We start from the raw sequence: 15,466 nt of genomic DNA, 5'->3' as shown, positions 1-15,466 counted from the left end.
ATCCTACATATGTGATCAGTGGGACCTTCAATCATGTACCAAAAAAAAGTTATTCTGTACTTCATTCAAGTGATAACCCAGGCACTGCCACTTGTTGTGCTGGAGCTGAGTTGATTGACAGGAGTCAGAATCCTACCAGTCACCCATTGATGGTGGGATCATTGGGACTCCTATGCAAGCTCCACAGCAAGTGGTCACAAGCCACGCTTGACTACTGAGTAACTGGTTGGTAACACTTTAGCCATTAGAGTCAGTTGCTGTTATTTAAGAAAAAAACGTCCGAGGCAGTCCTCTTCAGTTCTGTACATTTTTAATGCATTGACCGAGCTCATGTCCATCATTCCATTTAAGCTTCGGACCCCTGTTGTAGCCATCGTGGGGGTCCCAAAAATCAGATATTTCTATCACTTGTCCTATGTGTATGTGCTAAATGTCCATTGTGGCAAACCCCAAAATACACATTATATATGACCTAAAACGTTTCACCCCTTACTGTACAAATGCTGCTACTTGAAGAAAACTGTACACTTACCTCAATGGAATGCCTTGTCTGCTGTTGACCATTTTTTTATGCTCTGCTCTACTATGGCTGCACAGGGTCTGGCTGCACAGATGTGTTTGTTGTGTTGTGGTGTTTGTTGTGATTTGTTGTGTTCTGCCTGCCTCTCCTTGCCCAACAAAAATGTAAAAACTGCATACGATCCGTCTGTCTTTCCAACCTGTTGCCTATTTTGTTGTGCCTAACGTCTGTCTTGTACTGTTTTGCCTTGTAGGGTCCACTCTGAAACGGCTATGTCTAGGCAAAGAGCACAGCAGTAGTAACTATCCTGTTTTTTAATTTTTCTTGTTTCTTGGCATCATCCCCCACCCATAGCATGGAAACTTATTTATTCTTGTTAGCTCGCTTACTTACTGCAGGATAAAAAATTGTTCTGAGCATTGTGCTTTAGACATATGACGAGGTATTTCTCAGATAATCTACAAATTGGCGCTGTGAACTCTGGTGTGATTATCTGCATGCTATGTACAAACTGTTTACGCTTTTCGTACGTCAAGTGATCAGTTTCTTGAATATGTTGTTTGGTCACTGTATTCTCTTTCTGAATGAGCTCAGGATTTCTGTATTTTCCATTGTAGTAATCCACATCTTCTATATTTATACCATAACCCTAATGTACTATGTCTAGAGATCATGTCAAAGACTTGGCTTGACAAAAACATAGTGGCCCCTTGGTTGTGCCATCTCTACTTTTTGCTTACTACTTTTACCTACCACACACAACCAATACACAGTTTGGTAGTAGAAAAAGGGTGGTGTATCCACCAAGCTACAAAGGACCAGTAGTGACCCTTTTTGCAACCTTTGGCAGCATGGCAGCAATTTAATGGGGCCTATATGGCAGTTTACAATCTAAGTAGCTCTGTAGGAGATGTACGGTCTCCAATTGTGGTCATACACGACCCATCAGTTGTCATATGTATGGGATTGAATTCCATGCATATTAAGCATGCTTTTATTAACTTTTTTCTTTGACAGATTATTGCCACAATGCCTCTGCGGGATCTATCATATAATAGACCCATCCATGTGCATATGCCCTTAAAAAGGAGGATATTGTGTAGATTTGGGTCTTTTTTTTTTTTTTTTTTTTTTAATTCTTGGATGAATATTCATGTGGTACCTAATTTTCTATTCCTTATATGGTCCCATTTCAGCAGAATGGTTGCCTTGCTTTGGGCTTGCCAGTTTTTAGTACCACCATAGTACCTTTAAAGGTGGAGTCTTGACAGAATGAGAATACAGAAGACAAAATGAAAGTGTGCAGCAGAAAGATATTTTAGAAGACTACATTGATTGAGTTTTACTGTATTTGTGCAGGATCCTCAACAAGCAGTCTTGCTGTAGGACCCGAACAGTCGTCTGTCCCACCTGTGACTACACCGCAAGTCCAAGCCCAGTCTAACAATAGCAACAACAAAAAGGGGACATTCACAGAGGACCTTCACAAGCTTGTGGATGAATGGGCAAGCAAAACAGTTGGGGCAGCACAATTCAAGCCAACCTTAAATCAACTGAAGCAGTACCAACAACGGCTGGACCTGGAGCACAAGCCTACACCACGCAATGATGACTCAAGTTCAGTAAGTCAGTGTTCCTTTTTCATACCTATTTGGAAGCCTTGTTGTACAGTAATGGAGGATTTACCATAGTATGTACCTGGCACAGATCGTGAAAAAGTAGAAACATTTTGTAACAGCACTAAGTTTGCAAACATGTTGCAGATTTTGGCCTATCTGTGCTGTTTGCCAAAGGGAACAGGGCCTATTAAGGGGAGGCCAAATTTACTTAATTTTTTTCCGGTTTATAGGCACAAATTGTAGTTGAAATCTGTGCCAGTTCTGACCTGGCATAAGTTTCTGAGGCTGTCGCATGGGCAACCTCAGATGTGTACATCATTGAGAAGTCCAGTGGGATCCAACACTGATGGTCTTAGTAGATTTTCCCCTAAAAGTCTATATTGATTTTTACATTAAAACCCGAACTTGGAAGGGTTATCCAGGATTGGAAAAACAGAGCTGACTTCTTAAAAAACCAAAGACACAACCACACCTGTCCTCAGGCTGTGTGTTCTATTACAGTGTGAGGTGGGTGGGCATATCAGAGCAAAGGGGGTTGAGGCAGGGATGCTGGGTATGCAGAGTCCGGCCTCCATTGGGCAAAGGACGACATTTACATATAAGCAACAGAGACTAATATACCCTGTATCTCCAGAATGGCGGCACCAATCAGGGTAAGTTATACCTCATTTTAATACAGTTCACACTGTAACCCTGTGTATTGTGTTTAGTGCGGGTAAACCAGGCTTCTAAAGGGAAACGGAGAACCGAAAATGGACTGCAGTTTACTCCTATATTCTATCCTAACCAGAATAGTCTTAGAATGATCTAGAACTCAAGTTCTGAAGTTTTTTGATAATTTCTTAAAAGTTCCTGTCCCCTATCCTAATGCCAGTGTTTATGATATTGTAAGTAAAATTGTGTCACCAGGTAAAAAATAATCTTGGAGCATAATTTCCTAGAGCTCTGCCCTGTGCTATTTCTCTTACTTCTCCTGGAAATAATTGAATAATCTGACAGTAGGTGTTACCATTCCCCTTATCAGAAGAGTGTTTTTATACACAGCATAACAGGAGGGAGAAGGAAAAAACTATCCTGAGCTTTAGACATTTACACTACACTCAGTGGTTTGTCTCAAAACAAATTACGCTGGAACTTTTAAATTACCGTATTTATCGGCGTATAACACGCACTTTTTAGGCTAAAATTTTTTGCCTAAAGTCTGTGCGTGTTGTACGCCGATACACCCCCAGGAAAGGCAGGGGGAGAGAGGCCGTCGCTGCCCGCTTCTCTCCCCCTGCCTTTCCTGGGGTCTAGAGCCCTGCTGCCGGCCCTTCTCTCCCCCTGGCTATCGGCGCCGCTGCCCGTTCTGGCCCCCTGACTATCAGTGCCGGCGCGGATAGCCAGGGGTAGAGAAGCAGTGCCGACAGCCAGGGGGAGAGAAGGGGCAGCGGCACCCGTTGCCGGCGCCGCTGCCCCGTTGCCTCCCCCCATCCCCGGTGGCATAATTACCTGGGTCGGGTCCGCGCTGCTGCAGGCCTCCGGCGTGTGTCCCCGGCGTCGTTGCTATGCGCTGCACGGCGCGGCACATGACGTCGGTGCACCGCGCCGTGCATAGCAACGACGCAGGGGACGCGCGCCGGAGGCCTGCAGCAGCGCGGACCCCACCCAGGTAATTATGCCACCGGGGATGGGGGGGGGCAGCGGCGCCGGCAATGGGTGCCGCTGCCCCTTCTCTCCCCCTGGCTGTCGGCGCCACTTCTCTCCCCCCTGGCTATCGGCGCCGGCACCGATAGTCAAGGGGACAGAACGGGCAGCGGCGCCGATAGCCAGGGGGAGAGAAGGGCCGGCAGCAGGGCTCTAGACCCCAGGTAAGGCAGGGGGAGAGAAGCGGGCAGCGACTGCCTCTCTCCCCCTGCCTTTCCTGGGGGTGTATCGGGGTATACACGCGCACACACACCCTCCATTTTACCATGGATATTTGGGTAAAAAACTTTTTTTACCCAAATATCCTTGGTAAAATGAGGGTGCGTGTTATAGGTCGGTGCGTGGTATACCCCGATAAATACGGTAAGTGATAAAAATTACATATTTTGCACAATACAACTCAAATCTGCACTGGAATTCTCATGAGTGTTTTCTCTTCTCAGTTCAGTCACTTTCGTGAACCAGACAAAGACACTGGCCCTCATTTACTAAGAATGGAGTGTAGGTTTCTTTGTGGGTTTTAATTCCCTACAATTTATTTTCCACGGTATTTACTAAGGTTTCCCTACATTTTTCACTTTCCCTACACTTTGCTTTTTTTACACATGATCTGATCTGTCAGATTTTCCTCAGCTCAAATCCACCACATTTTATGTGGAAACCTTAGTAAATATGTTGTTTTTTTGTGAAAATGCCGGGAACACACCCCTTTTTGGAGACCACGTCCCCTTTTCCTGGAGGTCACTCCCCTTTTTCAGGTTTTCTTAGCAAAATGGAGAGTTAGTCAGGGTTTTTTCAATTCTGGCGCAAATTCTGATGCAAAATCTGGCGCAGACAGAATTTCTGGCGCAATGCGAAAGAATCTGGAACACAACCTGACAAAACATGTCTGGTTTGCAATAGTAAATGAGGGCCAATGTTTTTTAGGATAACTGCTTCCTCTACTATGTTCATTATATGTGCACAAGTTGTTGTGTCTACAAGGTAAGGTGAGCATATCCCTGACGGAGCACTCTTGTCTAAATTTATTTTGTGCCCTCTATGGTACGCATATGCAGCAAAATGGCATGCTGACATATCTGTGCACCCACAGACACAAGCCCCATTGAGTTCAGTGGCCCAAATATAGTCAACTAGTAACTATGTTCTTGTAATTTTCTGAACATATGACAGTTTTATTAAGATTGGTCTGCTGTGCATTTAAATGGGCAAAAACTTGAATAACCAGAGGGTAGTCATTATCTTACTTTACGTTTAGGCCATTAAAGTCGATCGCGCATGCCGAAAGATCTGTTCCACTGAGGGCACAAACATATCTGACTTTAATAGATACTATTGTTGCTCAAAGAAAAAATTTATAAGGTAAATTCAGCTCACCACTGTATGGTGATTGATGACTGAAGAGCAGGTATGGACTTGGAGAGGCAAACAGCGGGCCGTATCTCAGGAAGTAACTGCAAAAGAGGGCAAAAAAGTGGGAGCCTCCAGCTGCTCCAAAAAAAAAAAAAACATAAAAACTTCACTGTTATTCCATTGAATAAAAACAGAGGATATCCATAGTGAATTAAAAAGCAAGAAACACCGACGCATTTCTTGCCAAACGTGGCTTAGTCGATTAAGAGCCACGTCCGGCTCGAAACGCGTCGGTGTTGCTTTTTTTTTTTATTCACTATGGATATCCTCTGTTTTTAATCTTTATTTTTTTATTTTTTGAACAGCTGGAGGCTCACACTTTTTTGTCCTCTTTTGCAGATACTATTGTTGCTCTTTGCTTACGTTACAGTTTCCTATTTCTTTGGCACGGTCCGAACCAGTGCTGACAACTTCATGCTGCAGGAGTGTAAAAGGACACTCCATTAAAGGGATACTCCGGTGAACTAAACTCATAGCCCATCCTTTCCCTCTCACCAACCTATGTATTTGTCTAAATATCATTCATTAGCTATATAGAGCAGTTTCCTCATTTCAGCTGTCACTTACATGCAGGGAGTGAGAGAAAGATGTCATTATTAGATCCTCCTTGTCTTTGTGCAAATCCCCCAATGAGACTAGTCCCCACCCTCCTGGAAGACAAACGCCATGTGATTTCTGGATTCACAGCCACACCTCCCTGTATGAGGATCATGCGGCAGAGAAGCCCAGTCTCCTCAGCGGATAAAGCAGCTCCTTTCGCCATTGCCATGACAGCACCACCTGAGGGAGGGACTCCGCCCATAAGGACCAGAAACCGTAGAATAAAAAGAGACCTCCTCTCCAGCCTCAGTGTATTTCCTGTCCCTAAGAAAGCCTGAGCTGAGCAGGAGTCCCGGTCTCAGGTTGACTTTCCATAGATGAGGGAAGGACGCTAAATCCCCTAGTGGCAGGTTTTCCCTTACCCCTACATACCTCCTTAGTTGGGAAGGGGAGTCTGGCTCCACAAAAGGTTCTGGGTGCCCTGCAGGTGGGGAGCGCATCTGGGGCCGGAACCTGCTGCGGGACAACAGGTAGTTGCTTGTATGTTCCCCCACGTGCGCTGCTGCGCATGGGAATCTGGAAGTGGCGCAGGGCAGAGGGCTAGCAGACGCATATGACATTGGGTCATGTAATTGGCGGACCCGGATGGGACGTCAGACACTGGCCCTCGGTGTGTAAGTGCTGTCTGACAGTATTTAGGCAGCCTGCACGTTTCCAGAAGCCCTCCTTCTGGTAGCACAGCCAGCTATCAAGTTGGCAGCAAGTATTCCTGAACAGCGGTCAGCATGAGTTCAGCCAAGGAGGACCCCAAACGGGATACAGCTGAAGTTGCTACCAAAACCCTGTCTACGGTACCGCCAACCACCTGAGTGTATCCATTCTTTTTTGCTTTATGGGGTCATTAATGCTAGATACGGTTTATTTTCTAGGGTGTTGTTCCTAAAAAAAAATCTTCAAAAAAGAAGCATTTTGAATGTAATACTTGTAAATCAAAACTTCCCCAAGGTTATGACAAGCAGACCTGTGCCTCTTGTGTAGTAAAAGTATTTTCTACAGTTAGTCTTTACTAACCTCTATGAAAGAAATGATTAAAATGGAGATTCAAAATTCCCTGAAAGGGTTAAATACTTCTGTTTCTACCCCGGTGTCTGCTTGCCAAACCCCTGAATCCCCTGCAGCTATATTACCATCTACTGTGGGGTCAGATGAAGGGATTATAGTATATTCTGGAGAATCAGGGGATGTCTTCTTCTTCTGAAGACACTGAGTCTGGAAGACCGTTTTTTCTATCTGAGGATACAGATGGACTTATGAAAAATGTCCGTATGGCCATAAACATAGAGGATCCGAAGGAAGTTAAAACTATCCAGGATATAATGTTTGAGGGCCTTGAACCAAGGAAGCACAGGGTTTTTGGGGGGAAAAAGCTTTCTTATCCCCTAAAAGAGCTTTTTATTCCCCAAGGCTCTAAAACGCAAATATCCCATTGATGATAAGGATCTTACTGTGTGGGAAAAAGTTCCTAAGATAGATGTATCAGTCTCTAAAATTTCTAGGAAAGGGGCTCTTCCCTTGGAAGATTTGGGGGGTCCTAGGCATCCTATGGATAAAAAATCTGAATCTTTCTTGAGAATGGCCTGGGAAGCCTCAACTGGTTCCTTCAAACCAAATGTGGCAGCTTCATGGGTTTCTAGATCCTTGTTACTATGGAATGATCAATTGTCTATGGATATCCAGAACAAAGTTCCCCATGAACAATTATCTTCTATACCTTTAATTAAAAAATCTGCAGCTTTCTTGGCGGATGCTTCCTTGGATTCCTTGAGGCTATCTGCCAGGTCGGCCACTTTATAAAATTTTGCCCGCAGAGCCCTTTGGCTAAAAACTTGGCACAGGGATGTAACCTCTAAAAATATGTGCCCTCCTGTGCAAGGGAAATTTGCTTTCTGGACCGGCCTTGTCTGACATTTTGGACAAGGCAGGTGACAGAAAGAAAGGGTTCCCTATCCAGCCACCCTTTAAACAAAACAAGCCCTATCCTTAAAATAAACTAGGGAAAATTCTAGGTGGCGTTTTCCCAAGGGTTCAAAAGGTTATCTCTTTAATCAGTCCGCCTCAACCTCAAAAAAACCAGGTCAGCAATGACACTTTAGGTCGAGTCGGCGACAGAAATTTGTTCCCAATGGATGAAGAAATCTCTCTAACAGTTCCTGGGTATTAAATACCCTAAGAAATTTATTAACTTTCAAATTTCTCAGCCTCCGCCCCGACTTGTCTAAAAATCACAGTGAGTCACTCAAGTCATGTAGGTCAACTAGCTCCTAGAAAAAGTTCTTTCCTTAAAGGGGTACTCATCTGGAAGAATTTTTTTTTTCTTTTATCAACTGGTACCAGAAAGTTATGATCCACAGGAAGTTCTTTTCTTTTTTAATCTCCTTTCTGCCTGACCACAGTGCTCTCTGCTGACACCTCTGTTCATTTTAGGAACTTTCCAGAGCAGGATAAATTTTCTATGGGGATTTGCTGCTACTCTGGACAATTCCTAAAATGGACAGAGGTGTCAGCAGAGAGCACTGTGGTCAGGCAGAAAAGAAATTGAAAAAGAAAAGAACTTCCTGTAGACTATAACAGCAGCTAATAAGTACTGGAAGGATTAAGATTTTGTAATAGAAGTAATTTACAAATCTGCTTTATGGTACCAGTTGATTAAAAAAAAAATTCAGTGGAGTACCCCTTTAATAGAAAAGGAGGTCTTAGTTCCAGTCCCAGAAAGTGAAAAAGGTCAGGTTTTCTATTCTTCCCTTTTTTTTTTGTAAGAAAGCCAGACAACTCCTTTCACACCATAATAAACATAAAGCCATTAAATCAGTTTCTAGTCTACCATAAATTCACAATGGGAACTGTGAAGTAAACTATAAATCTGCTCAGAAGGGACTTATCCCCTGATGTAGGTACATATTCCAATCTGCTCAGAAGGGACTTATCCCCTGATGTAGGTACATGATCCAACTGCGGACCAATATATGGAGGGTTATTTAAACCAATTCACCAAAAGATCACCGAAGTGATCCACTAATTCCCTATATTTCCCATATATTTGTTAAAAGGTATAATCTTTATTAATTTCGAAACACCAACAAAAAGGAGTTAAAATTTGCAGTGTATCTCTCCTCCTGTATTATTAATTATCTGTGCCAGCCAGGCATCACCTATTATCTACCTGTGTGTACCTGCAGTGTACACACGGTTAGTGGAGGAGTCTGCACTGTGTATTAAAAAACCTATCCTATGCCCCCCTCGACATGTTTCGCCGCAAGACGCGGCTTTGTCAAGAGGCTTAAGGGCACTGAATGAAAAAGCGCCAAAACAGGGGTTAAATAACCTCCTATTGTGACATCATGGTGGGGTGATATTCACTTCTGATTGGTGGGACGCCATCCCATCCAATCATCCTCTATTTAATTTGATGGACCTTTCCATGCACCTATTGCTGCTATCATAATTCAACCAATCCGCATGGTTGTTTATTGGTTGCCTCGGTAATGCATCACATGATTACTGCGTCATGATCTCAGAGCCGATGTTCACATCCGCCTCCTGCGCTATGACCCCTGCGCGAGCTCTTGTACCAGCGCCGATATTCACATCCGCTTCCTGCGCCGTGACCCCTGCGCGAGCTCTTACACCAGCGAGCGTACCTTGCTGTCGGAGCTGCGCAGTTCTATATGCGCGGGGACTTAGTCTCCACGGGCATTTCCAAAATAGATATAATAGTCAGTCACTATGTAGTTTCATATGCGCCAGAATTTTTTATTTTTTTTTTCTATATAAGGGCTGCGTGATGTAATCTGCGCACATACTTGGTCTTCCATAGTGCTCCATGTTAATAGGGATATGATCCAATAAAATACATTATTGCTCTATATGATATTCTATATTATTCTATATTATTATCACCATAGGAGTAGTTAATTATTAAGTGATAATTAAAAGGCAGCATATTGGTCCATCATGGTTGGTCCATCTACAATTCCCTCCCTGATGTCACTTCGGCAGGGTGTTTAATAATTGTGTTGATAATTGTACACGATATTTATACATTATGGCAGCTATTCTAAATGAATGCTGAGAAGGTAAATCCCTCATGGAGTCCATTAGGGCTCAGGCTTTTGAGTCGCTGTATCCATCTTGCTTCTTCACGGAGTAATTTCTTATCTAAGTTACCTCTTCTGGGGCCCAATGTCATCTTAATTAGTCCCCAAAATTTAAGGGTTTGTATATCACCTCTATGAAAATTTCTAACATGTCTCGCCAGTGGGGTATCAGTCCCGGTGCGGATAGTGCTGAGATGTTGAGATATCCGTCTTCTCAGTTGCTGTGTGGTTTTGCCCACATATAGCTTACCACATCCGCACTGGGCTATATATATTACTCCAGAAGTCTGGCAGTTGATAAAATCCCTAATAATATATTTCTTGTTATCAGTTGGGTTAACAAATTCTTTCATCCTAGGCAGGAATCCACAAAAGGTACACTTTCCACAGGGATGAGACCCTTTTATTGTAGACTTGAGCCATGTTCTTTCAGTTTTTTCAGTATAGAGGCTATGAACCAGATGTTCTCTGATGTTTTTCCCTCTCCTATATGTGATCGAAGGAAAAGGGGGGATAACATCTCTCAGATCATTGTCTGCCTGTAGAATAGGCCAGAATTGATGTAGAATATTCATTACCTGATGACTATTTTCGTCAAAAGTGCCAATACATCGTACCGTCTTAGTTATTGTTCCCGTTATCTGTTTACTTTTCAGTAGCTCCTGTCTTGGGGTGTCACGAGCCCTAGCGAAGGCTCTATGAAGAACCTTCTTAGGATACCCCCTACTGATAAATCTGTTGTATAAAGTCCTGCATTCCCGTAGGAATGCTTCATCTGTGGAGCTGTTTCTCTTGGCACGCAGATATTGTCCCACGGGGATGCCTCTCTTGAGGGGGGCAGGATGATGACTGCCCCACTCAAGAAAGCTATTGGTAGACGTAGGTTTCCTATATATACACGTTTGGACGCTGCCATTAGGCTGCAGAGAAATCTGTAGGTCAAGAAAGTTGATGATGGTCTGGTGAATTTCTGAAGTAAAAAACATCCCTATTGTATTATTATTAAGTGTGGTGACAAATTGCTGAAATAGTGCTTCTGTGCCGTCCCAAAATAATAAAACATCATCAATAAATCGTGCCCAAAATAAAATGTGCGAAGTATACTGGAGATGGGTGTCTGTGAATACAATAGTGTCTTCCCACCACCCTAAAAAAAGATTTGCAAAATTAGGTGCACATGCCGTGCCCATGGCTGTGCCTTTGTGCTGTAAATAAAAGTGACCATCAAAAATAAAATAATTGTGTATAAGTAAAAAGTGAAGAAGTGACAAAATAAATTGATTGTGCTCAATAAATTGTGTTCCTCTCGTGTTCAGAAAGTATTCAACCGCCTTTAGGCCCAATTCATGTTTTATATTAGTATACAATGCCTCAACATCGAGACTCGCCACATATGTATTTGGTGGAAAAGAGATTTCCTGCAGTCTAGATACAGCGTCCCCTGTATCCCTAACATAAGACGGTAAGGCTTGGACAAATGGGGTTAACATCTGGTTCACATATTGGCTAATTCCCTCCGTGAGATTTTCATTTCCCGATACAATTGGACGTCCTGGGATAGGTATTTTTCTTTTATGTATCTTAGGTAATGCATACATTGTTGCTATAGTAGGCTTCAAATTCAGCATATACCTAAATTCATCTTCAGTGATCAATCCATTATTTTTCGCCTCCGTAAGTATCATTCTCAGTTCATTCAGGAATCTCTCAGTGGGGTTGGATTCAAGACGTCGATATGTTGTTTCATCCCGGATTAGTCGTCGGACCATATCCAGGTAATCATCTTTATTCATAATCACTATATTCCCCCCCTTATCGGAGGGCTTAATGATTATGTCCTGATTTTCTTCCAGATCACGCAATGCTTGATTCTCCTCACAGGTAAGATTTTGGTTTCCCCTCTTCCTAGGTCTCAACTCTTCCAATTTGGTACTAACCATCTGTACAAAGATGTTAATATTATCAAATTGTGTAAAATTGGGTGTTCGACATCTAGGTTTTAAATCCGAAAAAGGTGGAGTGGGTCTCCTTATACCACTTTCACCTTCCTCTAGTAGTTCATAAAGATCACTCACTACTTGATTATCCAACCTTGCCTCTATATCACTATCACGTGATTTGTGCACTTTGTGCAGAGCAAGTTTCCTTGCGAACAGATTAATATCCTTAATCCATTCGAAGGAATCAAATTGTGGTGTAGGTGTATAGGATAGTCCCTTTTTCAACAGCTTAATCTGATCCTTAGTGAGGATATACGATGAAAAATTGCATATCTGCATTTCATCCTTCTTCTCCTCATCTAGTTTTTCTTGTTGGACGGATACGCCCATTTGTCCCTGTCCCTCAACTGGACGCCTTCCCCTAAAAAAAGGGGGGATATGTTTGGATTCTGGCCTCCTGACATAATTTGTGCTGCCGTAGTTGTTATAGATGGCTGTATCAAAGGTGTAAACTGCAAGGCAGACGAATAAGATGTAATGGAGGCGGATCCCTCTCCATTTCGATTTATTGCTGGTATCGGCATATTGGGAGGCATTTCTGTTTGTATGGGACCTCTTTTTGGATCCGCCTCCATTACATCTTATTCGTCTGCCTTGCAGTTTACACCTTTGATACAGCCATCTATAACAACTACGGCAGCACAAATTATGTCAGGAGGCCAGAATCCAAACATATCCCCCCTTTTTTTAGGGGAAGGCGTCCAGTTGAGGGACAGGGACAAATGGGCGTATCCGTCCAACAAGAAAAACTAGATGAGGAGAAGAAGGATGAAATGCAGATATGCAATTTTTCATCGTATATCCTCACTAAGGATCAGATTAAGCTGTTGAAAAAGGGACTATCCTATACACCTACACCACAATTTGATTCCTTCGAATGGATTAAGGATATTGATCTGTTCGCAAGGAAACTTGCTCTGCACAAAGTGCACAAATCACGTGATAGTGATATAGAGGCAAGGTTGGATAATCAAGTAGTGAGTGATCTTTATGAACTACTAGAGGAAGGTGAAAGTGGTATAAGGAGACCCACTCCACCTTTTTCGGATTTAAAACCTAGATGTCGAACAACACCCAATTTTACACAATTTGATAATATTAACATCTTTGTACAGATGGTTAGTACCAAATTGGAAGAGTTGAGACCTAGGAAGAGGGGAAACCAAAATCTTACCTGTGAGGAGAATCAAGCATTGCGTGATCTGGAAGAAAATCAGGACATAATCATTAAGCCCTCCGATAAGGGGGGGAATATAGTGATTATGAATAAAGATGATTACCTGGATATGGTCCGACGACTAATCCGGGATGAAACAACATATCGACGTCTTGAATCCAACCCCACTGAGAGATTCCTGAATGAACTGAGAATGATACTTACGGAGGCGAAAAATAATGGATTGATCACTGAAGATGAATTTAGGTATATGCTGAATTTGAAGCCTACTATAGCAACAATGTATGCATTACCTAAGATACATAAAAGAAAAATACCTATCCCAGGACGTTCAATTGTATCGGGAAATGAAAATCTCACGGAGGGAATTAGCCAATATGTGAACCAGATGTTAACCCCATTTGTCCAAGCCTTACCGTCTTATGTTAGGGATACAGGGGACGCTGTATCTAGACTGCAGGAAATCTCTTTTCCACCAAATACATATGTGGCGAGTCTCGATGTTGAGGCATTGTATACTAATGTAAAACATGAATTGGGCCTAAAGGCGGTTGAATACTTTCTGAACACGAGAGGAACACAATTTATTGAGCACAATCAATTTATTTTGTCACTTCTTCACTTTTTACTTATACACAATTATTTTATTTTTGATGGTCACTTTTATTTACAGCACAAAGGCACAGCCATGGGCACGGCATGTGCACCTAATTTTGCAAATCTTTTTTTAGGGTGGTGGGAAGACACTATTGTATTCACAGACACCCATCTCCAGTATACTTCGCACATTTTATTTTGGGCACGATTTATTGATGATGTTTTATTATTTTGGGACGGCACAGAAGCACTATTTCAGCAATTTGTCACCACACTTAATAATAATACAATAGGGATGTTTTTTACTTCAGAAATTCACCAGACCACCATCAACTTTCTTGACCTACAGATTTCTCTGCAGCCCAATGGCAGCGTCCAAATGTGTATATATAGGAAACCTACGTCTACCAATAGCTTTCTTGAGTGGGGCAGTCATCATCCTGCCCCCCTCAAGAGAGGCATCCCCGTGGGACAATATCTGCGTGCCAAGAGAAACAGCTCCACAGATGGAGCATTCCTACGGGAATGCAGGACTTTATACAACAGATTTATCAGTAGGGGGTATCCTAAGAAGGTTCTTCATAGAGCCTTCGCTAGGGCTCGTGACACCCCAAGACAGGAGCTACTGAAAAGTAAACAGATAACGGGAACAATAACTAAGACGGTACGATGTATTGGCACTTTTGACGAAAATAGTCGTCAGGTAATGAATATTGTACGTCAATTCTGGCCTATTCTACAGGCAGACAATGATCTGAGAGATGTTATCCCCCCTTTTCCTTCGATCACATATAGGAGAGGGAAAAACATCAGAGAACATCTGGTTCATAGCCTCTATACTGAAAAAACTGAAAGAACATGGCTCAAGTCTACAATAAAAGGGTCTCATCCCTGTGGAAAGTGTACCTTTTGTGGATTCCTGCCTAGGATGAAAGAATTTGTTAACCCAACTGATAACAAGAAATATGTTATTAGGGATTTTATCAACTGCCAGACTTCTGGAGTAATATATATAGCCCAGTGCGGATGTGGTAAGCTATATGTGGGCAAAACCACACAGCAACTGAGAAGACGGATATCTCAACATCTCAGCACTATCCGCACCGGGACTGATACCCCACTGGCGAGACATGTTAGAAATTTTCATAGAGGTGATATACAAACCCTTAAATTTTGGGGACTAATTAAGATGACATTGGGCCCCAGAAGAGGTAACTTAGATAAGAAATTACTCCGTGAAGAAGCAAGATGGATACAGCGACTCAAAACCTGAGCCCTAATGGACTCAATGAGGGATTTACCTTCTCAGCATTCATTTAGAATAGCTGCCATAATGTATAAATATCGTGTACAATTATCAACACAATTATTAAACACCCTGCCAAAGTGACATCAGGGAGGGAATTGTAGATGGACCAACCATGATGGACCAATATGCTGCCTTTTAATTATCACTTAATAATTAACTACTCCTATGGTGATAATAATATAGAATAATATAGAATATCATATAGAGCAATAATGTATTTTATTGGATCATATCCCTATTAACATGGAGCACTATGGAAGACCAAGTATGTGCGCAGATTACATCACGCAGCCCTTATATATAAAAAAAAAAAAAAAAAAAAAATTCTGGCGCATATGAAACTACATAGTAACTGGCTATTATATCTATTTTGGAAATGCCCGTGGAGACTAAGTCCCCGCGCATATAGAACTGCGCAGCTCCGACAGCAAGGTACGCTCACTGGTGTAAG

The 15,466-nt window shown here is 42.5% G+C and overlaps 1 protein-coding gene across 13 annotated transcripts in view; it reads left to right on the top strand.

Annotated features, from left to right (window-relative positions):
- The window catches only part of WNK2 (WNK lysine deficient protein kinase 2), a 266,333-nt gene that overhangs the window by 238,478 nt on the left and 12,389 nt on the right, over positions 1–15,466 (top strand). For 11 of the 13 annotated variants that reach the window (XM_056524329.1, XM_056524323.1, XM_056524326.1 and 8 more), the window contains 2 exons: positions 774–818; positions 1,880–2,142. In XM_056524329.1, coding sequence (XP_056380304.1) covers positions 774–818; positions 1,880–2,142 — 308 coding nt within the window. Of the gene's footprint in view, positions 1–773; positions 819–1,879; positions 2,143–15,466 lie in introns of those variants that run through there. The other 2 variants (XM_056524328.1, XM_056524332.1) reach the window with 2 other exon arrangements.

Source organism: Hyla sarda, chromosome 6, assembly GCF_029499605.1.
Source record: "Hyla sarda isolate aHylSar1 chromosome 6, aHylSar1.hap1, whole genome shotgun sequence".
NCBI lineage: Eukaryota > Metazoa > Chordata > Amphibia > Anura > Hylidae > Hyla > Hyla sarda.
The sequence above is the reverse complement of the archived record's forward strand: the minus strand, read 5'-3'. Positions and strand labels throughout refer to the sequence as shown.